Source organism: Myripristis murdjan, chromosome 5, assembly GCF_902150065.1.
Source record: "Myripristis murdjan chromosome 5, fMyrMur1.1, whole genome shotgun sequence".
In the NCBI taxonomy this organism is placed as follows: domain Eukaryota; kingdom Metazoa; phylum Chordata; class Actinopteri; order Holocentriformes; family Holocentridae; genus Myripristis; species Myripristis murdjan.
Window position 1 is genome coordinate 24,724,414 of NC_043984.1, and position 26,197 is coordinate 24,750,610.

The window sequence follows — 26,197 nt, forward strand, 5'->3', positions numbered from 1 at the left end:
AACCCCTTCTGTGCTTATATCTCGCCCCATCAAATAAACATTAATTTTGAAAAGGTTTTAAGGTTTTAATTGAAGCCTACACATCAAATATAACTTGCCATCAGGACTGGAAAAAAACTGCTCATATCAGCTACATTTCAATTTACTGCGGCCAATTACTGATGACAAGATTATTAGACCTATTATTTCCACCGTAATTAAGACTATCTTGTACAGATGCGCTACAGGCCTAGAAGGACCACTGGCCCTTGACTGCTGCTCTGCTGTGATTTTGTTTATTTCTCTTTAACCTCCGGACTGATTCGTGGCACATTTTTCCAGCCATACCTCCGCTGTCTCTCTCTCTCTCTGTCCTTCCATTATAATGTTGCAGTATCCCACGGAGATAAGCTACTGTAGATCTCAAAACATTCAAAACGCTTTAATGGGCCATGTTACTGTGATCGACCAATGACATGAACGGAGGGGGGAAACACTACTGAGAGCGCCACTGGCAGCATGAATAAAAGCAGGCAACGTGCGGAGGGAGGGAGGGAGGTTCGAGTCAGGGGTAGGCTACGGGAAAACGAGGTAGAGGGCGGAGTCTCTTTGTGCGTGCGTGTGTGTGTATGTATGTGTGTGTGTGTGTGTGTGTGTGTGTCCTTCCTCGCTCGTCCCTCCTCCTTTTAGACAAACCACCCCCACCCCCACCACCTCATGCCCCCCCCTCCCTCCCTCCTCCCCCTCCCCCCGCCCCCCCTCAGCCGCCCGCCCCTGAGTCTGGAGCAGCAGCAGCAGTGGAGCTCACTGCCTCTCCTCGCCTCACAGTGCGGGAATATACCAGTGGAGCAGAATGGATACGGAAGGGAGCCAGAGCAGCCTGTCCTCCACCACGGACAACTCCCCCCACGACCCCTGGTAAAAGCCCGAGCCTGCCCGCCTGCCTTGTGCCTGCCTTTGGGCCCGGTTTGTTTGTTTTTTTTGCAGGAGTTCACCTTGGACTTTAGCTGAGTTCAGTGCGGAGCTGAGCGGAGCAGCGCCGAGACAAAAGACAAGCATGCTGTGTGGGATCCGCTGAGCAGAGGAGACACAGACGCACCGCTGCTTTCTGCCCGCTTTCTTGTTTGTTTGTCTCGGTTTGCTTCAAAAGGGCACACTGCAACTTTTCCTTCATCATCTGGAAATCCCTCTTTTTTTTTTTCCTCCTCTAGGGGATTATAACGGCCCGACTGGCCAATTGGTGACTTCGCAACATGGCCGATGTTGTCTTCTTACTTTATTGATGCTATAATATGTCTAAATCCTCAATTCTGTGGGCTGGTGTTACCTGTATTGTCTTTGAAAGATGTGTGTTGTGCCATATTACTCACAGCCTCTATTTCTCTCATTCAGCAAAATGTTCATCGGGGGTCTGAGTTGGCAGACAACACAAGGTGAGCTGTCCCGCACGCTACTTCAATAAGTCAGTGGATGAAAGCCCTGTATAGTCCTGTTTTGTTCTTACCTAATGCATTTGACATGTCCCAATATTTGCTTCTGTACTTTCCTCCGGGAGCTTCTCGAAGTTTATGAGGAACAGAGTGAATAGCTCCAAATCAAAGCCTCCTATTCAATAAGGATCAGCTCTTGGGATTTAGACTTGCTGAGACGCTGGGAGATTAACGCTGGAAATGCGTATACAACGACTCGTCTGGGTTTTTTTTTTCTCTTGTGTGGTTATTACACTGATATTGCGAGAGAGCGTAATTTATCGTTGAAGCGATGTGGCATTCGTGTTTACACCACCTACCAGGCTATTGAGAAGTTGAGACCATTTAGATGCTCAGCGCAGGTTTTGTTTTCCTCATTGTTGCTTTACTCCGCTGTATCCATTCATTTATTTTAAGACCCTGAGCGCAGGCTACAGGATGGATACAGTTTATTCTGCGATGCGATGGCCAGCGTATTATTTCTGTATGAAAACAACAATCGCCACATAGTGCAGCTTTGTTTGCCATACGCAGGGCCTAATGGGCTATTATGCTGAATGGCCAAATAGCCAATGTTTCTCTGAGGACCGGAGGGACACAAACACAACGTGGTCTGCCCGACCCCATTGTCTCCCCACTCCACTGCCAGCCTATAGTTTTATAAGGCCTGCCGTAAAGTGATTTTCCAGTTTTTCGATTTAACGGTATTCCCGCTGTTTTTGTTTCCAGAGGGCTTGAAGGAGTACTTCTGTAAATTTGGCGAGGTAAAGGAGTGTATGGTGATGCGGGATCCCGTTACCAAGCGGTCGAGGTAAGGGAGGCGTGTGCGCTCCGCCGTCCTATCACTGGGTGCCTCATTCTTGCTTGTATGTTTCCATGAGAGTGTTTTGATGGGACGGCGGTGAGTTCTCACTCTGTCTCTTGTTGCTTTGCCCTTTTTTTTTTGCAGGGGATTCGGGTTTGTAACATACGCAGAACAAGCTGGTGTGGATAAAGTTTTGGCGCAAAACAGACACGAGCTGGATTCTAAAACGGTGAGTTCCCCCTTTAAAACTTAGGAGTGGGATGGTGCTGGTGGCCTTGAAGAGCTCTTCCTATATGCAGTCTCTCAGATTCTGTCTAGCATATTTTTTCCTCAGAGCATTTTCCTCCCACCGTATGGCTTGTAAAGTTGAGCACTGCATTTTGGAGCGGCCCCCTCTCTCTCCCTGCTCATTTCCCCCTCCAAATCCCGGTTCAGGGCGCCAACATGAAAGCGTTCTTTCTTGGTGTTCATTGCCATGGTTACCTGGGGACCTGAATGGGGTAGGAGCCCCTGCAAAACTCACAGTTTTTTCTTTTTTTTTTTTTGCTGGGAATTCACAGGGTTATTTTGCAGGAAAATACAGCACATTTTTAGCAGCAGTTCTGTTAATTCTTGAAAAAAGAGGAAACAAATCATTTGGAGCAGTAGTTCCCAAACTGATGTCCCGTGACCTTCATGTTTCCTCCATGCCTTTGAATGAGGGAGAGCTTAATTTCAGTATTAGTGCATCACACAAAGTTAGAGGAGAATGCATGAGAACCTCTTTTCTGATCAGAGGTTGTCGTTACTGTTATTTCCCCACCCACGGTACAGGTATGCATCAACAATATTCTCAGACAGAATAACCCCTTTATTAAATGTGCATCTATGGTTTATAATTTACAGACATGAGGTTGCTTAAGTGCTTGGGAGTCCCTGGTTCATTGTAACTGCTGTCATGGTTTGCAGTTTGGAGGCATTTTGCAGTGTCACAGGCTCATTTTGTTATACAAGTGGCTGTAAGCTGCCTTTTTGCAGATTGTCATTAAAACACACAAAGGCCCAGTGCTAGGCTCAGATTTGAATCTCTATGAAGGTGTGAAAAGTCCCTGTCTTGGTCATGTAGATGGGTTGTATGAATGGGACTGGGTGTGTCTTCGACAGCTTGTGGTCTTTCCTAGCCACACACACACATAGACACTGTAGGATCATTTGAGAGTGAAAATCAGTGGCACAGAACGGCAGGAGAGGGGTGGAGGAAGGTAAAGTTGGTTGGTTGGTTGTTGGAGCAGGCCTGTTGCCAGGGGTGACACCAGCCACGGGGGACAGTGCTGAGACTCCACAGCCTGATGGGATTTATGTCTCCATAACAACTTCCCAGCTTTGTACATCACCTTATGAGTTTGATAGCAGAGCTCTGGCACATAATGTCATGTCATGTCAGACCTCTACACTTTGGAGTGTGTGTATGATTGAGAGAGTATGAGGGAGTGCTCTGTGTATTTTGAGGTCTGATGATAAATGCATATTAGGTTTTAAGCTGCTGTGTAGCTCAGGGGAGCATTATCGCCCCCATGAAAAAATTAGATACTTGTACTTAAGTAAATGGTGGAAAGTAGCTGTTTCTGTACAGTGGGCTATCTCCTCTATAACATTCACAACAAAAGAAACACCTTCCACCCAGCTTAACAGTTTATGCCAAACTGTTATTTTACTCTGAGTTTGGAAATAAGTTCTGAGCCACTGCAAACTCTTATTCAATGACTAATATTACCTCTTAAAACTGTGGAGACTTTTGAGACTGGAGACTCTGAGGCAGAGCTGGTGTTTGTGCGTGTGTGTGATGCTAATACTGGTTTGGAGGCAGAGGCTTTTGGAAGCTCAGCTTGGCAGGCCACTGGTGGGGTTAGGCGTTGCCCTATTATAAACCAAAATACGGCACAAGGCTAAACAATAATAATGTGAACAACTCAAACGCAGCTTTGGATCTCAGGTTGTTGGGCCAGCAGACGGCCCAGGAAGCACTCCGTTGTAACAGTTTTCCAACCGTGCATCTTAAATAAGGGCGCGGTTGCCATTTTGTCTTCCTTTGATTTATGAAATAATAGCGCAATTGTTTTGTTTTGTTTGCAAACCTCAGCTTTACAAACAGGGCTATACATTTAAGGGAAGTAATGACTCCAAATGGTAATTTTTTATTGCTTACAGCCTAATATAGACAGTTACATAATAAAGTATAACTGAATAAAATGATTGCACACAGTGAGCGTGTGGGCCCACGACAGCAAAACAGCGAATTTATAGCAACAAAACGTTATTCAAGGTCACTGGGTTTCAACTCATTTTAATTATGTAAAGTTACAAGGCCTTTCAGAAGTTGAGCATTTCTTGTCAAAACATGCAGGAGCTTCGAGTAAACCGTGGATTAAATAATGCTGCAAATAATGCGAAGACTGGAAACCTTGATAAGCAGCATTTTGAACCACCATGCGGGGCGGTGTCAATCTCCGTGACATTTCCAGCACCTGTCCACTCTTACATTATTTTCTGCATTCGTATTTATTCCTTGCGTATTCTGTCTCTCCCTCTCCCCTGGACTCTTTCTCCCTCCCTCTCTCCCCAGTTGGAGGGGGATAACCATTGTTTGATCAGCATGAGATGAGAGGAGAAGAAGGAGGTTGACATTCCTCCCTGGAATTAGGGAGAATGTTCTATGCTTTGCGTGTTTTTTTATGCTCACCCCATGGAGGGTGAGAAAACCTGAGAGGAAGCAGGGAGGGAGGAGAGGGGGCAAGGTGAATGAGATGGGTCTTGCAGAGAGAGCAACAGGGTGTTATGTAAAGCACAGGTGAAGAATAATAGGGAAGAATAGAGGAAAAATATGTAGCATGGTGTAAATATGTAACTGGTACAAGGTCCACGGTACTGTTGGTAGAACTGGGCAGAGATGGTATTAAACATTTACAGTCCTGTTGTATCAATTATGGCTTCATCCAGCCTTAGACAAATTAAGCCACCGGCTAAATGCTGATTGAGCCCAATAATTGCAAACTTTCTGTGATTATGCTAAAAATCTCAAACGCAGTGGATGAGAGCTAGTCGGCTCTTTTTAGAGAGCGGTCTATTGAAGTTGTTTTGGTAAGAGGTTAGATTTCCTGTCGGGGCAGAATAGATGGCCTTAGGGCAGTGGTGTGCTGTTGTGTTTCTCTGGACAGAGAAGAAGGACACAACTGGTATTTGTTTTCTTGGACAACTTCGCTGGGACCAGTTTCAGGAAAGAGAAAGGAACAGTTTGGATACTCTCTCCCTCGACTGAGGGCTAAGTGATATTAAATTGTTCGGTGTGATGTTATTGATAGTGTGTTTTCAGATGAAACCAAATGGCACCTATGTGATTGATTATGTGGAAATTCTCGACAAACGCTTTTCTTTACTGATCTGTGCTGCTGAAGGTCTGTGGTGCACTTTTTAACTCATAAATTAGTAGAATTTTTCAGTTGTACTCAGGGTACAGTAGAGAGTACTTACGAATCACATATTAAATGATAGTGAGTTAGTAATGTGTGATAATTTAGTAATTTTTATTTTTAATGTGCAGTGTCCTAAGAAGACCCTAAATTTTGGTATAGGCACACAATTTAATGTTCAGTGCTGCATTTCTTATGAGAAAAAATGGTCGATAACAGTGTGTGTGTATTATACAGCAATAGATACACAATCATGTATTGCACTGTAGTGATCCCATATCTTTTAATGTATATAAATTGGAAGTATGTGATGATGAGATTATTTGCTCATATTTTTACACCATATAAACAGGTATGTTCCCTTAGAAGTGTGATAGGTGTGTATTAATCAGGATACAGTCAACAGCATGGTGCTGATATAGTTGCTTTCATCTGTAGCCACGTACTGCGAGGACACGTGTTAGCACCAGGCCGTATGGACGGGGCCACACAGGACCTCTGGCGCCAAAACCAGTGGCGGCTACTGGTTCGAGACTTGGTTAGTGGAGTTCGATGCTAGCAACATCTCCTAGCTGTCTGGAGATTAGCTGTTAATGCTGACGTGGACAAGACTGGAGAGGGGGATGGAGAGAGACGGGAGGGAGGGAAAGACAGAGAGAGAGAGAGAGAGGCCCAGCTCCTGAGCTGTAATTAGTATAGATCTGAAAAGCAACTAATCGGATTGAAGGAAACAAGCTGGATTGGGCTTCCGAGGTGCATGTACGGCTTCGGAGCTGAGGCTAAAGCCAGGACCTGCTCTATAGGTGGAAGGAGGGCGCTCTCCATGCTGCATGTGCACACCCCCACCACACACACACACACACACCCGCCCTGGCGAGCCGTTCTAGCTGGGTTGTAGGGATGGGGTGGGGTTGGGGGTCCTCATTAGTGAGCTTCGTTAACTAATTACTGTGCTATTGTTCAGCTGTGCAGATTGACCCTGCTGGCCTGGGCCCAAACCAAGTCTCTCTCTCTCTTTCTCGCTCGCTCTCTCTCTTGCACTCTCTTTCTCTGTCTTTGCATTGACACGCCAACTCCTTTTGTTTCCTCTTTTGTTTATAGCTTTTGGTATAGCTTATATTGATTGTATTGCCATAATGGTATGGCCTACAGTGCCTTTCATCAATATGTTGTTGGCCATTTTGTTATGCGTCTTTGGAGGCAGTGTCTTGGCAGGCTGTGCAGTGTGTCGCAGCTTGGATGTGTGTGTGTGTGTGTGTGTATATGTGACTGACACATTTTGCATGCTTAGAAAATGTGTGTGACATGTTTAAGATTGGCTTGTCATTAATAGATACGGAGAGGTGGCCGAGTGTGTGCGTGTGTGTATAGCGTATGCGTGTGTAAGCATGAAACTACAGATTGTGCTTGGCTGTCCAAAGTTGCATGTGTGTGCAACTTTGTACCTTGTATGTACACACGTGTTGGCGTTTGGTGAGGTTGGTGTGTATGTTTACACTGTATTATGAGGGTGCTTTTTTTTGCATGTGTGTGTGTGCGTGTGTGTGCCTGTGGGGGTAGCAGGGGAGCCCCAGTTCCTCTTCGGGCCCATCTGTTTTGTCCTCTTTGTCCTGTTAATTAATGAAATCAGAGGGGCTGCCTGCTGGGACGGCCCCACTGCACCGCTACACTGGACAGGCCCACTTTCTCATGGGCTGACTCTCTTTTCCAAATGAATGGCCCCTCTCTCTTTTCTGCATACTCAGTTTCTCTCGCGCTCTCCCCTGCCTCTGTTTTCTCAATTGTTCAATTCTATCTATCTATCTGACTGGGGCTTATAGTGGAAGGGCCTTCTCTTAAAGTGTTTGAGGGCTGCAATACTGTTATGCTGTTTTGCAATTCTTTGCTCCCAAGGATTTTTGTGTGTATTGATTTGCCTCTTTTTGTTTTGTTTGTTTGTTTCAGTATGTTACACTGGTGGACGGGCTGGGCCACGTGAGGTGACTATTGGTTATAGATTAGTCTAGTCTTACAAGCTGTACCACTAAAATCTTATTGTAGGCTCTGCCGCCACTATGCTGCCTAGATTCAATGGAGGTTGGATGTCATGAAGCAGGATGGATACGTTAGTCAGGCCATTTCACGAACACTCAGTCATAACTCTCTCTCTCGCTCCATGTCGAAAACAAAAAACAGATGAAACTACTCCGGGTTTTTAACGGCATTTCGGAGCAGTCACATTTTCAACAGTCTGATTGGGTTCATGGAGTTGCCTCTCAAATTTCAAGCGTTTCTCTCCGAGCTATTTCTGAGTGTTGCAAACGGTGACCTGGCTAAGTCATTTTACTTTTGCTTTGTGGCCTATCTGTCTTCCTGGAGGCTAACCTGGCAGTCTAGCATGCAGAGTCTCTGATAGTTGCTTTAGTTTTCATTCATTGTACCTGTGCTTTCCTCCGAGCACAGCCAGATGTAGAAACCAACGTACGGTAGATAAATTCTGTTACTATGCTCAAGTGGGATGATTTTTAACAGCATGGCATGACTTAGCTGTAGCTGCACTACTATAGATATTGCATTAAGCCTAACGTAGTCTGGTTGGTAACTTACTGTGTTTTAGGCTGTTTATCAGGATACACTCTTGATAAGTGAAGCACATCAAACATTGATGGTTTGCTGACTTGAAGAATAGCGGCACCTCCAAGCAGAATTCAAGATGAAATGCATGTTGCAAGATTAACTGACCAAGACAGCTCTTGGAAATCACACTGGCTCTTGGTTGCTCTGATTGCATGTTACATCGTATGCAGACAAGTTTGAAGACACAGTTTTTTTTGCAAACAAGACGTCACTGTTTTTTTTTTTTTTTTTTTTTTTTTTTTTTGCCATGGCTGCTGTTGTGTGACTGCAGCCTTGTGTCAGTGCACATATGTGGGAATCTGACCACTGTCACTGTAAGCCCATGGGCTTACACTGACAGTATCTTTGTCTGTGTGGCAGTACTCTATGTCTCTGTCTCATAATCGCTTTAGGGCAGCTCATATCCTGTAGTCTTGTTAAAACAGTTAAAACGCTGGTGGACTGACCTGAGCGCAAGAGCCTATTACCGAGTCCTGCATTGTCGTCCTCTTAGCATTTTAACATGTGTTTGGTCCCAAGTCGCTCAGGACAGGTCACTTCTATTTCTATAACTCTGACCAGAGCAGTCCACAACACAACTGTTTGTTTTGAAAATTCAATATGTGATGTAATAAATCCCAATATGTGCGTTCTTGTGTTAGCATAAAAAATGTACAATACAATATCATACAATGATGGTGAATTGGTGTGGCTGTTGCCTGTTGTAGTAGTTTCTCTGTCAGTGTTACACTTCAGTTTTTGCGTGGTATATTTTGCCATAATAACTGTGCATGTGAAACAGCTCGGTGTCTGAATGCTAAACCACATGCTTCAGAAAGAAAAAAAATACAAATTCAACTCAGTTATCCTTTGCAATGCAGCACTACTGAGTTGAATTTAGTGTATGCCGTGAATAAAGTGAGACTTGTGTAACAATGGCTACATCTGCACTTTTGTGGCAATTTTCACTTCGTCATTCTTTGTCAGCTGTGTATCTATCTTTTCCCTCTGCTGGTTGCAGTTTTGTCTTGTCACCTTTTTGTTTTCTGTTGAAGTCTGAAAGGGAGGATAGGCAGGCGCCGTGTGTTGTTAATCAAACAATATCAAGGCTCACATTTATAAAGTTAAATTTGGCACGCTTAAGCGCTGATCCAGCCGGGAATGCTGTGCTGCCGTGTTTGCGAGAGCACTCTGCTGTTGTGGTTAGTCAGGGGCGGCTTTGCGTGTCCTTGTCACCTTTGTCTCTGTGCTCAGACCAGCTGGAGGTGACATGACTCCTCTCATCTTTGTCCCACTTCAAGGTGCAAAGTCCTTCTCCAATCCCCTCCAAGGACATTGCAGCCACGTCTTTATTACCCCGATATTTTGCTCTCGAACTAGTGGTAAATCTCATGTTGATAAAGTTGCTCATAAGATATTTTTGTTGGTGTGAAATTATCAAAGGAGAGGGATGAGATGCTTGTTGAGATTGCATGACCCCCATCCCTTGTATTGTGTATTTTGTTATTATAACAGTAGAAATAGCATCTGCCCCTTCGATAGGCTCTTTTCAAGTGCTAATATCAATCCAATACCTCTGATAGCTGCTGCTTGAGACTCAGCGGGTTTTGCTGCACACACGCAATTATTCGAACAAAGATGGAATTCTAAGTCAGTAATACACGGCAAAGTCCTGTGATCTAAACTCATCACTCTTGTTGGCTCGAGTGAGAACAATATGAAATTCCACACAAATTTAAAATGCCAGACCAGGCGTGTGCATATTTAGCATTATTACAGTAAAGGCCAGCTCATTCAAAACTCATTTGCTTCTAATTTTATCTGTAACCTTGACCACTGTGTTGAGACATTCCACTGGGGGGGAAATACAGATACACTAAAATCCAAAAAGCAGGCTGTCTGGATTTGTGAGATTTTTTTTTCTTTTTTCCAAAATACCCATCCACAAGGAATTCATAATATTAGAAGATTCAGATTATAGCCGTGTGGAATTTTGTGCTTAAGATACATTTAGCTGCGCTCCAGCACACAAATCAAAAATACTGCACACAATTAATAGAATGTATTTGTGTCTCTCTCTGTGTATTTTGTTCCCTTCGCCTGTTTGTTTAGCTGGTCTGTTTATATTTTTGAGGCTTGCAAAAACAAGGGTGTAGTATACATACTCAAAAATTAGCATAGGTACTATTGCAAGGCTTGTAGGCTTTCTAATAGAGGCAGACCTAGAAGCTGAGTGCCATAACTAATTCCTAAACATTATACCATATACAATATAACACCACATCTGGAGCTGGTAGGGATCCAGTGTCTTACACAGGGAAACTTGAGCAAGACGTCCACAGCAGTCAGAATGTTTTCTGACATGGGAGCTCGAACCCTGGCCCTGGTCTTTTCAGAGGAGAAATTATGTTTGCTCTCTGTTTCACCTTTCTTGATTTACAGTTTATACAGAATTATCCCATCCACTTAACCTATTTGACTCAAGAATCTTAGTCTGCTCCCTCTGCCGCAATTAAAACTGCAACAGAATTATGTCATTGCCGTAATCCTGATGCTTTTCAGTGACTTGTCAAAAGTGGTGTAAGGTGTTTTTTCCCTCCTAACTTTCATACCCCTTCATTTCTCCCCCACAGATCGACCCAAAGGTGGCGTTTCCCCGTCGAGCCCAGCCTAAGGTGAGTGCGCCCTGAAAGAGTTAACAGGAAGGAGGAGTAGTGATGATGTCATGTGTCACTCCTAATCACTCAGCCCTGGTTGGCTGGGATTAGAGTCAGGCACGTGACCAAGGAGGGGCAGCAATCCACTTGTCCACCCTGACACTGTGACCCTCTGCCCTGATCCCGCCCTTGATCACCACCAGTAGCCAGCATCGCACACACACACACACACTCACATGCACACGCACACCCACATGAATGAATTCTTATCCACTTACTCGCATGTGCTCAATGCCTGTACATGTATATATTGACTCTTACGCAGCAGTCACTACTGTGCTCCCTCCTAATTGTGTTCTTGCATGTGTGTTTACGTTTTGACCCCCACCCCCGTACCCCGCCTCCATAAATTAAACTGAATTAGGTTGAATGTTCAGTAGAGCATTCACAAACCCTCTCAGATTAGATAAACACCAACAAACACAAGTCTCTTTATCACCAGCATCTCCCTCTTGGCTAATGTGATTAGAGGTAATGATGCCTTCTTCTTCTGTGTTGCTAGCTGGTGACCAGGACAAAGAAGATCTTTGTCGGAGGACTGTCAGTCAATACCACCATCGAAGATGTGAAGCAATACTTTGACCAGTTTGGAAAGGTAATCTGCACACAGCGAGAGCACTGAGCAGTAAAAATCTGGTATCCATTTGTAGCCATCACACACACCATCATGAGCTGGCTGGTTTTCTAAATGGACTCTGCACCTGTCCTGTTACATTCATCTACCCGTTTGTTATATTTCAGCTTTCTCTGTAAGTCTGTTTACATGTTTATTGTGCCCTTTTGTTCCAATTTCCACCTTAAAACACAGAGTGCGTAATTATATTGACAAAAAAACTCAAACATGAGAAAAAGGGCAAACGTTGAAAATGGAAGAAGAAACTGAAAGAGAGGGAGAACTGAAAGCAAGGAAAGGCAAATGCTGTGTAGGCATTGATTGTTTTGCTGTGCCAGCTTCATTATTTAGTTGTTTGTTTGTTTATCTGTTCTGTTGGCTGTTTTGCCGTTGCCCTATACTATTTTTGTGCTTTTGGCTTCTGCTTTTGAACATGGTCCGGCTCAGCTCCTTTTCAATGAAATTTGGTGAAAGGCAAACACATGCTGTGGAGACAGATGAGTGGCCGGGGAGAGGGAGAAAGAAAAAAGGAGAGACAGGAGGGGAAGAGGAGAGGGAGATGGCGGGGGATTGAAAGGGAAGAAGCAACCCCCCATAGAGAGAGAGGGAGGGGAACTGGGAAGGGTTGAAGGGCAGAGAAAAGGAGGAATGCTGAGATGGTGAAGAAGACGACTGACTAGGAAGGAAAAACACCAAACTGATGGGTCACATATGTACCAAACTGTCCATCATGCGCCAAATGTTGCATTCATCTTTTGCACAATTAGCTTACAGATTTAGAGTTTGCAAAATTGGAGCAAATTGGAGAATGAAGGAGCTTTCTGGCAGTCTGTGGGGAGAGAGAGAGAGAGAGAGAGAGAGAGAGAGAGAGTTGGGGGGGGTTAAGGAGTTAGAGAGCACATTTGAGGAGAGTTAGGGCTCTAAAGAGAAGTGAAGTGAGTGTGGCCCTCCAATATGAACTAATCTAATGCAACAGCTGCTGCTGTAACAGCACCCCCCACGACACACACACACCCATGAGCACAACCTCAGACGCTGTCTCCCCTCCCATCCTACATGCACACACCCTGCTCCCGTCCCCTCGTAGCTCGTTGCCGTGGTGACCTGCTTTTGCCTATTGTCCTGCTATAATTCAGTGTTTTTTGTTTCCTTCAAAAATGTGTGTGAGAAGTGTGTATATGCATGGATGGAAGGATTGTGTGTGTGTGTGTGCATGAAAAGTGTGACAATGGCATTGCTGTGGCTACGATGGGAGGTGTGTGCACATGCATTAATAGAAAAACACACACACAAACACACACGCACACACAAAATGAGACACATTCAGTCATCGAGTTGTCACAAACACTAAGTGTCTGGAGTAGAGGGCCTGACAATGAGCATCGCTTTAGGTGTAATGGATTGGAAGGAATTAACAGCACAAACCTCTCTCTTCAACTCTCTCTCCCTCTCATGTTTTCTCTTACTCGGCGTCGGACTCATGTTTGGGGTTTTACCATCATTCAGACATTAGCATATATTTGTATAATGTCATTCTGGCTTGTGGATCTTGTGGAACTTGTGGGTCATGTGCAGTCACCATGAAGTTAATCTTTTTAGTTTGGATGCTGTGTCATAAGCCATGGTTCCTGTCCGTGTGGTGTAAAATGGCTGTTTGCCGTCCTCCTCTGTTTGCCCTGGTGACTTCGGACACTCATGTCTAAGATAACACTCCCTCCGCTGGATGAGAGAATATTTGGACTGTTTGGACACGTGAGACCAGAGCTGTATCATGGATAGCGCCAATCCCACAGTGCATTCCTGCAGAGCAGGAGGTATTTCTTGTTTATTATCTGAGCCTGGTTACAAGGTGCAGGTTGGGATGGGGTAGGACTCAGTGTCCTGTTTATTTTCATACTGTGGCACCGCCCCGCAAGGAAAACACCGAATGTACAACACATTTTCTGCAACACTTTGATAGGCGTTCAAGATTATTTATTTGAAGTATAGATTTAAAAGTGCACCTATGTAAACCACATCTGACTGGACTGAAATAGGATGCCGCTCAATTGATGTGTCAGGTGTTCTGGACAAAACCAACCTATCAGACATCAAGTCCTGGTGTTCATGTGTGATTTCCGCACTGAACAAATGTGTTCTTCGCCTGCTTAATCTCCAAGGCCGAGCATATCGTGGCAGCCATGTTTATGTGAGAAACTGGATTGAATCCAGACGGAGGGTCTAGTAATTCCCCTCCACCTGTTTGAGAGGTGAGCACACCTCACCTCCGGCCCAGGCAGAACTTGAACCTTATTTGAATATGAAAATTGTGCTCTGAAAGGGAAATTTCAACATCTCCATTGAGGACGTGTCCATTTTCCTGCATTTTAACCCGTGCTTCTGATCGAATCTGAGAAAATGATATGGAAAACCCCTAGTGATCACCAAAAATCCCTTTCTCAAACCCTTCTTTAAAAAGATGTGAGGGAATGAGCTACAGCAGTGAGCGACAGAGGGAGTGGATGAGGTGAAAAATGCGGCATGGAGAGGACAGACGGGAAAAGTTGGGACTCCACTCACCCATGTGAGTTGGCGATTAGGAGGCTTGACTGAACACTTTGTCTGCTGCCCTGTTTAGAGAGATGGCCGGAGAGAGAGTGAGAGAGAGAGTGAGCGAGTGAGAGAGAGAGGAGAATGAAAGAGGGAGATAAGGGAAGACAGCAGAGAGAAAATGTGAATGCCACCTTTCATAATGTTGCAAAAAGGGTAATGGACTTGCCAGCCGGCTCTTGTTCTACACACAATAGCTGTACGCTCCACTAAGAGCTGGACGTTTTTTAATGCTTTACTTCCAAACTGCAACGGATCATTGTTGATTCTTACATCAGGGCATTTGAGAGCGTCTGTCTGTAACTTTGTGAGAAAATTAGCCCAACTTCTCCTCTTCTCCCCAGAATGCATGTTGAGAAGTTAGCGACTGAGCTGCTGCTAAGCCAATCTCAGACCCCCATAGCTATCCAATCAGATTGTCTTACAGCACCCTGGGCAGTGGACATCGGAGATCGTCTTCTTATTGGTTTTGGCAAGGGCGAGGGGCTGGTGTGCGACCGCAGCATAAGCTAACACACGTGACCGAACACTTTGCCAGTCAGCACACCATTGTATTCTCACTGAAGACAATCACACTGACCCCTGAGCACGAGCAATATAATATCAGTATCGCGCACGACCGGCTGTGTTTATTAAAATGATGAAGGCCGAGAGTTGCGTGCTTGAATTTTCCCCCGACTGGCGAGGCTAATGAACAGTCATTGCTCCAGAATAGACGTTGCTAACGCTAACAGGAGGCTACTTGAGCGTGTAACAGTACTCTTATGATAACATGTTGGCTTGCAGCTGTCTACTTACTGTCCTGTTCCCCGGGCCTCTGCTGTGTCATTGAGTTTGGAAGACCGGAACTGGTGAGGGAGTCGGGGTGGGAGTGGTGGTGGTGTGTGTATGTGTGTGTGTGTGTGAAAAAGTGATTGAGGAACAGAGAGAGGAGGTGGCGGCTCCGTATGTGTGTTTGTGTTATGTGTTGAGAGGGATGAGCGCTAGAAGGGAGGAAGAGAGATGACTACGGCTCACTTGGACTAACAATTGTAGTCGCAACCTTGACCCTTTCCATATTCATCATCGCCAGTCTCCCCCTTTTCACCCGTCTTTTACACACACACACACGCTCACACACACACACACACACTCACACTCAGACGTATGCCCAGTTGCCCACCCACACAGCTGAGACATGAGGAGGGAGATGTGTTTTTCAACCGAGGTAAAGGTTAGAAATCGAATGGCCTGGTTGTCCAGAGCCCTCGTCCACTCATGTTACACTGGCTTGAGTTTCAGTGCCGTTGGCTAATGAAAATAGCTATGTAGTCATACTCTGCATGTGTCTGCATGTGTGCGTGAAGTGGAAAGGCTGCAAGATACGCTCTGCTTTGTAAGGTTTTTTGCAGACGGAGTATGCTGTTGAAGTGTTTTTTTTTTTTTTTTTTTCTCTCTCTGTCTTCAGATCGAGTTATCTCTCATCAACAGAAAACACCTCCAACAAATATTTCAATGGCGATGCCGGGCTTGCCTTCCCCGGCCCATCGTGCCATCAGAGTTTGTGCAGAAGCTGTTAACTTTCCTAGCAATGAAGGACGAGTGCAGAGGGAGGGAGGGAGGGGGGGTGAAAGGGGGAGGAGGAGGAGGAGTGTGAATAGGGCAGTGGAGTGAGTGAAAAAAGGAAAGTGGAGGGAGAAGAAGAATGAAAGGAGAGCATGTTGACAAAGCCCTCGGTTCACTTTGTTCTGCCTCTCTCCCGCTCGCTCGCTCTCTCCCCGTCCAAAATGTCCATTGACAGATTCTGTAACCTCCATCAAAAATTTATCTTCTGTCTTCTTTTTATCACCCCATTTTTCATCACAGTTTTCCCCTTTTTTCTGTTTCTTCTCTTTTTGCCTCACAATCTCTCTCTCCATCCGTCATTCTATTCATGGGAAGGGGAGGGGTGGGGGGGGGGGCCTTCTTCTAATTGAAATTCTTTACAGGGTCTCCATGGGAATAGTAAACTTTGTGGAGAGGGAAAGAAAGACAGCGAGGGTGAACGAATGAAAGGAAGAAAGGGGAGAGAGAGGGAGAGAGAGAGAACAGGACAGAGTTTGTGAAAAGCTAGCCCTCGCTCAGAGACAGGAGAAGGACTGAGAAAAGACAGAGAGAGGGCGAAAGAGATTGGGAGAGAGCAAAGAGCAGGGAAGAATGGGAAGGAATTTCTTCCCGCACTTGTGAACGGGCGAACACTCAGTCATTCAATTTCACATTAGCAGATACTACTTTATAGTTTTGTGCCGCCGTGCTTTTCTCTCTTTCTTTTCATCACTCTCTTCCCTTTTCTCCCGCTCCCCTCTCATTGTCTTTTCTTTTTTTCTATTCTTGCGCCTTTGTCACCTGTCACCCCTCCCTCTCCCCTCCACCCTCTCCATCTGTTTTCCCCTCTTTTGCTCCAGTGCTAAGGAGGGACAATGGCACCCCATACTGTGTAATGATGTTTTGTGTGTGTGTGTGTGTGTGTGTGTGTGTGTGTGGGTGTGTGTGTTAATGTGTCGAAGCTCATCTATTCTTTGCTTTGTTCTCCCAGGTCGATGATGCCATGCTCATGTTCGACAAAACAACTAACAGGCACAGAGGTATGGATGAATAGCATGCATATACACAATGAGCAGGCGCACACACACACACACACACACACACACACACATGCACACAGATATGTTAACATGTGGTAACATAGTACGCGGGACACACAGAAATATGTCCTCATTAATGAAAAGAGGAGCGGCATTATGACACGTTAGAGAGGTCAACCACCAAGAAACTTTTCCCAGATTTGACCTTCTCCTGTTTCACTTTCTCTGTCTTTCTCTGAGAGTTAGAATCGCGCTGCCAGCTGAGGGTAATGATAAAAGGTCAGGAGAGTTACGGGCAAGGGTGTAGAACAAAGTTTGTGTGACAAGTGAGGAAGGAGGGGGGGCGATAGAAAAGAGAGAGATTTGGGTGAGCGGAAGGAGGAGTGTCGGGAGGGGTGTAGAGGTTTCGGGTGTGATAATTGGTCCAGTGGTTGAATGTGAACCCAGTTACCGGCACACCACACACTCCCCTGCTCCTCCGCCTGGCCCACAGCACAGTGACAGCTGAAAGTTTTGTGAAGAAAAAAAGAAAGAAATAATAATTAATGATGATGAGAGAGAGAGACAGACAGAGAGAGAGAGAGAGAAGCTGCTTGTCTTGCACTTTGTGGAGGACGTTTCACACAGTTTAAGCTTGTTAACTCATTCTCATTGACCTTATCCTTTTCAACCCTGCCTGTCCCATTAGTGGCTGCATCTTTGCCGCGCGGCCACACTTTTGTTCAAACCGGCAGACTTAATTCGAAATTATAGTCACGAAGGTTTCTAAAGACACCAACGATGTCTTGCTGAATTACAGGGAAATGTGTATAAACAGAACAATGCGTCTTGGGTTTGAATATTTCACTCAGTGTAAACATGATGTAAAGTCAATGAAGTGTTGCAACAGGCAGATACAGAAAATATGTGTGACACTGTTGTATGATATGGGGAAAAAAAGTTAGATTTTAAACCTTGAAGCTACTTGAGGGGAAATTTAAGGGCAAATCAGGGTTTAAGGGGACAATATAATTGCTATGTAAGACAATGTTTTTGCTTTCTTGGACATTGTTCATCGAAGTGTTGAAGGAAAAACCTGTTTTTCTCTTCCAGGCTTCGGCTTTGTCACCTTTGAGAATGAAGACGTGGTGGAGAAAGTGTGCGAGATCCACTTCCACGAGATCAACAACAAAATGGTACATATGCACAGCGGCGTGTTACCTCAGAACCGCCTCGGGTGAAGAAATGAAACCCAATTCATGCGGAAACCTCATGCAGATCACGCCACGCATTGACGAAGATGGAATTCTCCAAAACACCAAAGCAATATTTACACTAGTGTCACAGGAGTTTTCCTTGAGCTGCACTGTTTAGTTTTCTCAGTTTATGTGAATCAGTGGCTATGGCAGTGTGTTTGTTGCAGTATTTCAGTGAATGTATGAATGAACAGTTATTCCCTGTGTCTTAGGTTGAGTGTAAGAAAGCCCAGCCCAAGGAAGTGATGTCACCAACGGGCTCAGCCAGGGGGCGTTCCAGAGTGATGCCCTATGGCATGGACGCCTTCATGCTGGGCATCGGTATGCTGGGTAAGACCAAAACCTTGGGGGGCATTCGCTGAACAGATTTATCTATGCCAGCAAGAAATAAACCATTTTCAAAGTCAACAGTACACTGACAAAACATAACATGTGAAAAGTATATAAAAGCTATAGATCATGAAAATATAAAAGATCCATGAAATTATGTGTGGTAGCTATAAAGTTATGAAACACATAAATAAAGGGAAAATGTGTTTAAGGCCTGGAAAATCAGAGTAAAAGCGAATAACTACCTCATTTAACTGTAATATTATGGGTCCAAATAGTTCAACTCCAGTCATTTTGATGTTTATTCATGATCATTACACTGTGACTCACTGTTTTCGCCTCAGTAATTGCACTGTGAAGCCTGCTCTAAATGATCTAGACCAGTTCTTTCTGCTCTTCGATCTTTAGGCTGAAAAGTACAACTTAAGTCACATTAGTGTGGTTGTGCAGAATGCCTTCCGTGGCCCCTTCCTTGTAACATTTCTTGACTTCACCCATAAAATGTCTTGGAGCAAGTCAAGAAAAGTTTTACTAGAGGGGGAAAAAAATCCAGTCAACTTGGACTGTACTTAGCTCGCTCTATTGGTTGATTTTATTGTCTAAGCTGATGTTCATTTGGGCATCTCTGTCAAGTAGAAACTGGATATTTATAAAGTTATGAGGTGGGGTGATAATGTTCTTCACAGTAGAGTAAACTTTCTCATTGGTGGCACGGTGGGAGTCATGCTGGTCGCCTGTGGTTGTTTGGCTCCCTCTACTGGATATTTGCACTTAGCAACAATTTTAAAAAAGCATCTCATGGCACAAGTACTGGCTGTACTATTTGATCACTTAAATCTTAACAGGATTGGTTAATTGGTCACGTCAGCCCGAGGAAGATTTTATAGATTGAAAAAACAAATAAAATTATTTACTGGGAGCTAAAACAGTGTACAGACCTCCTCTGTACCCTCTATTGGTCAACTTACCCATTAAGTCCTGAGTTGAGTCCTCAGTAATTCAGCTTGCTTTGATTTCCATGCTAACACCACAGTATGTACTATGTTATGTGGTGATATAACTACAATTAGACTGTTTTAGCCAGTTTTGTGTTGCAGATCGATATGATTTGCACAAAATATGATGAGATGAAACAACATCCTTCTATTAAATATCAATGACTGCTGCCCCTACTTACTCAGGTGGTGGATAAAGGTGATGGGAGTCTGTGCAGCTAAAAAAAAAAAAAAAAAAGTACAACTTTTATTGGACAGTCCCCTCTATATATTCAACAGAATGTCACTTGATAAATTTCAACAAGAGTTCAGGAGAATATCAATAAGCCACAAATTACATTACAACAACATGTGAGTGAAGCATTAGTATTGATCCCACCAAAGTTCTGGGCAAGGCACCAGCACTGGTGCTGGCATTGGTTAAAAAAATTTGTTGGCCTGTTGCCCATTCGCTGAAAATGTGCCTAACATAAGCTGTCATCCAATCAGAGCCCTAACTTTAACCAAGACAGCTGTCACCCAACCATAATCCTAACCTTGTCCAGCACTCTGGTGGGTTTTATAATAACAAAGTAGGCGTTCAGCAATAATTATACTGGTTAAAACACATGCAACACGCGGAGAATGTCAATAGATATGTATATATGCCGTTGAAATTAAATTTAAGGCTTTATCCACATTCTCCTGACCTCTTGTTGATATTTAACTTATATATCAATTTATATTCAGCTGAACATCTATAGGGGACTCTCCAAAGAAAGTGTGACCAAAAAACACTCTGCAGCAAGTAAACATGTGGCTGCTCACCTCACATAGATCCAGCAAGTTTAATTTATGAATATGTAAACGCAGTGGAAACTTTATTAGGTACACCTGTGCAATCTAATCCAATCCAATACAACTGTTCAGCTATAAAATTTACTTTTATGATGCCTATAATGCTCATCGAGCTCATAGTTAGTGGTGCTGTTGTACTGGACCGCATTTTATTGAGAAGTGTTTCCGATATTCTGTCCTCCGTCATACAGATGAGTAGGGAGGACAAAAAATTGGAAACACCTGTCAAGTCCAGTACAAGACCTCTGCAAACTACAACCTCAGTAATAAACACAGGATTAAATTTACACATTCTCCACAGTGTCAACAAAAACTGAAAATTATAAACTTTCTTAAAAGGTAGAATTAATGGCAGAGCTGTTGCATTGAACTGCATTGGACTGCACAGGTGGACCTGATAAAGTGGCCTCTGAGTGTAAGTCGTACAATAAAAGCCACTAAAAACATTTTGTTGCTGAAAGGTCAGTCTTTGTACTTCAAACAGGAGCTAGTTGGTTACCTTCATTGAACAGATAATGCATTTTGATGTTGTAACTTAATGGGTAAGCGGCTTGTTGTGCCTGTGTTACCCAAACCATGTTGCATTCCTTTATGGTTATCTTTAATGCATTTCTACTTTATGATACTGATTAGTGTTTCTCTCTTTTCTTACAGGCTATCCAGGTTTCCAGACTACTACCTACACCAGTCGCAGTTACTCTGGCATTGCGCCTGGTTACACTTACCAGTTCCCTGGTAAGCCCACACATTTCCGCCTAATTCATTTTGTACAGCTGTACACAAATGGAAAAAAAAGACAGGCGAAAAGCTGAAGGCAGTTGTTTGTACATAACTGAGCTCACCTGTATCATTCAAACATGTGTTGAGCACTGTGGGTGTTGTGTGAACTACATACACAATTTTAAACAACACAAGATTAGAGCGTGTTAACATAAAACATATGCATGTGTATGGATGGTCGCGCGTACATGCACACACACACACACACACACACACACACACACACACACACACACACACACACACACACACACACATAAACACTTAATAAATCCAGCAGAGTCTCTGGCTGCTTGTAGATTTAAGAACATGATGTTTACAATTTTCCTCACCCTCTCTTAATCCTCCTCTGTTTCTAAAATGTGCTCTCATTGCTCAAATGTTGGTCTTTTTTTCCCTTAAAATTTTCATTATCTACCAGTTTTCCTCTGCTTGCACCTCTTATAATTGTCTGTGTCTGCTTCATGTTTGTATAACCCCAGTTCATTTGGCTGTATCCCCCTCTTTTTTTCCATCTCGTTCCTCCCGACTGTCCAGCCATTTCCCTGCTAGAGATTTTTCTGCCTTAAAAAATGACTCACTGTGCTTGTGTGCCCTTGTTAGCGCCGCACCGTGGCCAAGTGCGTACGTGTGGCTTTGTAGTGTGGTTGGTGGATGGTGACTGTATTTACAAAGCGCTCTCTCTTGACCTTCTCTGTTTCTAGAATTCCATTTAGAGAGGACCCCCCTCCTGACATCATCCCACCCCCCTGAGCTGGCAGGTCAGTGGCTCCTCACTCCTTCAAGGGCCCCTAGAGCAATAGCTTCTCTCAAGAACGCTGACCGAGGATCACTTTGTCCTCACGGGTCTAAGGCTGCGTTTTCACTGTCCTCTGTTTTATTCTAAGGATTAAGATCATAAAAATACTCCGTGTAGCAATTCAAGTCTGAGTAAGTTTCACTGTTGCTATCATGAAGAGAATCAAGTCGTTTACCCTAACAGTAACCCATGTAGTGATAAAACTGGTTAAAGCAGCTTTGTTTTCCTGCAGTTGCAGCCAAACGTGTTTTTTTAAATGTAGTGAAAACGCACCTTTAGAGAAATGTGTGATCCTGTGACTTTGCAAATGATCTGTCTCACTTTAGTAAGCTTTCTGACTGTGGGCCCACATCTACAAGCAGCTACTACAGCTCTGTCTTTATACTGCCATCTAGTGGCGGAGAGTTGTGTTCATGTCTAGTTGGAAATTGTCTTATTCTATCTAGAGATGCTTGTTTGTTTATGCTGATAAAATCCAGAGCCCCAGAGATTTTATTTAGATTTTAATTAGATATTGCTATTTTGGTTCTCATACCATGGGACAAAAGATGCATGTTATTGTCCTTTGACTGGACTAGTTGTCACTTCTTGCCTCTAATCAGTTGAACTGTGATGACAGATGTTTGAGCAGATGTCAGTTCAACCATCTCAGAGTTGTAGACGGCTCCCTAAAATTTGATATGAGAACAGACCATCTGTTTTTTTTATTATTATTATTATTTTAATTTTATTTTTTTCCACCTTCATTATTCAAAGTTACATCTGTATATGCCATACAACAACTTGATCTGCTTGTCTGTTTGAACCCTCAGCCATTCCCTTGACTGCATATGGACCAATGGCAGCGGCAGCGGCAGCAGCAGTAGTTAGAGGTATTTGTGTGTGTGTGTGTGTGTGTGTGTGTGTCAAAGGTTGCAATAGAATGTGTCTGCTTCTATAGGTTTTCCTAAGGTGTGATGTGTGTAAGTGACATGATTCATCAAAGAATCATGTCACTGAGTGTGTGTCAGGTGTGTGTGTGTGTGTGTGTGTGTCAGGCCCTCTGGTATTAGCGTTTGACTTGCTGTCATTGTTGTTTAGGCTCCACCCCGTCTCGTACAGCTGGCTTCTTGGGCACCAGCAGCCCTGGGCCAATGGCTGACCTGTATGCTGCAGCCAATCAGGACTCAGGAGTCAGCAGCTACATCAGTGCCGCCAGCCCCGCCCCCAGCACAGGGTTCGGCCACGGTCTAGGAGTAAGTCACTGACACATACACACACACACACACACACACACACACCCAGGCACATGCAGAACTGCGCACACACTGAGATAAGTAACACAGCATTCATACTGTTGTGCTGCTCTCTCCTCAGGGTCCTCTGATTGCTACTGCTTTCACTAACGGCTACCACTGAGAAGACTCAGGTCACTGAAGATGGGCGGAGTTCTCCTCTGCTGATGAGCCAATCAGAATGCTGGGTGCCCATGGCGGCACAGCGTGATTGGCTGCCACAGGCTCTACTGGGGTCCTGGCTCCTTGCGACTCCACCCACCGACTGAAGATCTTTTTAAATCCTGAACTCTGTTTTGCTGTACTAATCTCACTTCACCATAATGTCCCCCCTGTCTCTCCTGTTCTTTTGTCCTCATATAGGCTAATACCTAGATTCCCACTGTCCTTTCCTTTGAATTTTTCTGCAGCTTGAAAAAGAAAACTGCAAAAAAAATCTCTCTGAGGAAACGTTTGTCATTGTGTTCATGACAAGTACACAGAGGACTCTGTTTTTGCTTACTATTTGAGTTTTTTTTTTTTTTGTATTATGTTATTTTATTTCAATGTGATATGTTGTTTCATCATGAATCCTTGAAATCTGTTACTGATGTGAGCAGAGAGAGATGTAATGCTGTGCAAGGTGGGGCGTCTTTGTCTAAAAGGAACCCAACCATTTTTAACAGAGGAAGAACAAAATCCAACAACACTCAAATTCCTTTTTTAACTCAAGTGTCACGGAAACACACACAAAAAAACTAAAATGTATATTTTGGTAGTCTTTAAAAACAAACCTTTGTAATATTGTTATTAATATTGACGGTAATAATGATAATCTGTAAGGTATTTTATTCTGTAATTGGTTTTAAAGCAATGTTTTTATGTCTTCCTGTAAGATATTGTATATAGATGTTGGGATGAGGGGAGGGTTGCGGGGTGGAGGGATTACTGAACCAGTTGGCATGTCTTTTGTTGGTTTGGAAAGGGTTAAAGGTACTGACAGCAATTGGACAGGGTGCCATCAACAACTACGAGTGGTCATCTCACCATTTTTCTCAGTATGCATACAATATTTGTGTGTATGCATGCGTTCCAGGCTTGTCTGCGTTACAAGTGGCCATTCCAGCATTGCCTCGGCACAGTGCTGTTTACTATAGTTCTTAATAAACTGTCTGGCATATCCACTTATCCAGTTAAATGATAACATCGATCTTGTCACAAATTCATCACTCACTTACTTGACTCTTGGAAAAGCAACTATGACTGTATTAATTTATCACTGGACCAGATTTCTTTATGTATTACTGAAACCTGGTCAACAACCGAAATAGTCATAATTAGAGAAAAACATTCAGTTTAAACTCATATCCCATCCTAATCTGGAATAAATGACTGACCAAGGAAGAAATAAGACCCTAAAGGAGTTTTTAGGGCAACGAGGAATCAGGGGGGGTTTATGGGTTTTGGGGACTGACTTGACTACCGCTTTTTGGAAAGGATTATATATTATATTTTTTGCGCAGTTCACTTCATAATGTCTTTGTCTCTCTCTCTTCTTTGTTTTTGTTTTTGTTTTTCGCCATTCTTTTATACGGTGTTATCGACCGTGAAAACAAATGAAGGACATTCTCAGAGAAGCAGTTCTAGAAAAAACATCACGATCATGTTTTGTCCTGTTATCACTATTGAAGGTGCATGTGCTTGCGTCTGAGCGTGTGTGAGTGAGTGTTTGTGCGCATACATCAAGGTGTAATATGGAACTACTTTTGGCAGCGAAGGAGCATTTCGATTGCCATTTTTTTTGGTACTGAAAAGATTGCCTGGTTCCATTTTGGTTCACTGGCCCCTCTCCCCCGTGCCTCCTCCCCATTTCACATGTAATGGTTATATTCTTATGTTTTGTGGTCTTCTGGATCGAACATGTTGTTTATACACAGTTGCTGCTCAGTGTAATGATGACCAGTGGGGTTGGGTCAAGGAACCAGACATGGAACAGGGCCTGCTCCCAGTCAGTTCTGATGGAGGCTGTCTGCATGGAAAACACTGGTTGGCAGGGAGGAAATTGCTGGAACAAATTTCGACATTTGGGGGGGGAAAAAAACGGTTTTCATACAGATTTGGGTTGCTCGGTTGTGTAAATCTCCTGCAACCTGTTACACCACGCAGTGTGGGTCTGAAATAACTCCCTGACCTGGCCAGCTAGTGCCTCTCTCAAACTGCCTGGGACACGACATAAAACTACTGCTGGACACCAACACTGTAACTTTTTAACTTACAATAAAGCAATAAGTTATTTTTTACCTTACAAATGAAAATAATACTATTATTGGTAATAGGAGACGACGTATTGATAATTCTGCGGCATTAAGACTTATTTTCAGAAAAAAAAAGAAACTATATTTTTCTGTTTTCAGATCTTGTTCCCCATGTACATTGATTTTAATGATGTTGTTTTGTTTGTGCTGATGTCAGGAAAAGGGCCAATGCTTTGAATGGAGCTTGAAGCTCTAAATGAGCTCTTGAACAACAGTTAAACTAAACTGATTTGGGCTGTTCCCCACCAAGCTTTATCACAATGCTTTTCTTTTTTTTTCTTTGTTTTTCTCTGGAAATTTCAATTTAAAAATTCCTAATAAATTATTCTAAAGCATTTGATGGCAGCAGTGTTTTTTTTTTTTTTTTTTTTTAATTCCCGTAATATAGATTTTGTAATATGTTAAGATCTAGTTTTATTGGTTGTATGTGTGAAGGATGTAGGTGGTGAATGGGTGCATTTATATTACATCACCTAACCTGCTGAGAGAGAGGGCAGTGGTGCAATCAAAGGCTCCAAAAATGCATCTTTTCAAGCCTGAGAAAAGTTACTGCTCCTTGCCTTCTCTCAGCCAGGCGGTCTGGAGGTCTCACATCTCCAATAACTTTTAAAAAACGCATCTTTCTCCCCGCATGTACCTCATGAGACACTCAAAAGGGTGACATAAAGGGAATGGGCTAATGTAAAGAGTGAAAAGTAACGGTGGGAAAGCATGCACAGATAAATGTTAACTCTGATCATTTCAAGACAAACGGCTGATGGAAACGAGCAAAAAGTCAGCATGGAGCGGCAGAGTGTCAGATCTTTGTGTCTGTGGTGTACTGTAAAAATAACACTC

At 43.6% G+C, this 26,197-nt stretch overlaps 1 protein-coding gene across 2 annotated transcripts; it reads left to right on the top strand.

The window, feature by feature from the left end:
• The first annotated feature begins 761 nt into the window (after positions 1-761).
• LOC115358937 (RNA-binding protein Musashi homolog 1-like) lies at positions 762-25,695 on the top strand. 2 transcript variants are annotated; one of them, XM_030051093.1, is made up of 14 exons: positions 762-897; positions 1,372-1,412; positions 2,178-2,259; positions 2,398-2,482; positions 10,928-10,969; positions 11,514-11,606; positions 16,768-16,816; positions 17,909-17,991; positions 18,264-18,381; positions 20,868-20,948; positions 21,698-21,754; positions 22,605-22,664; positions 22,873-23,027; positions 23,149-25,695. In XM_030051093.1, the coding sequence occupies exons 1-14, from the start codon at positions 833-835 to the stop codon at positions 23,188-23,190; spliced, it is 1,053 nt and encodes a 350-aa protein (XP_029906953.1). In that variant the 5' UTR covers positions 762-832; the 3' UTR covers positions 23,191-25,695. The 2 variants fall into 2 exon arrangements, with proteins under 2 accessions (XP_029906953.1, XP_029906954.1); XM_030051094.1 differs by lacking the exons at positions 762-897; positions 1,372-1,412 and adding an exon at positions 1,446-1,810.
• Positions 25,696-26,197: the final 502 nt, after the last annotated feature.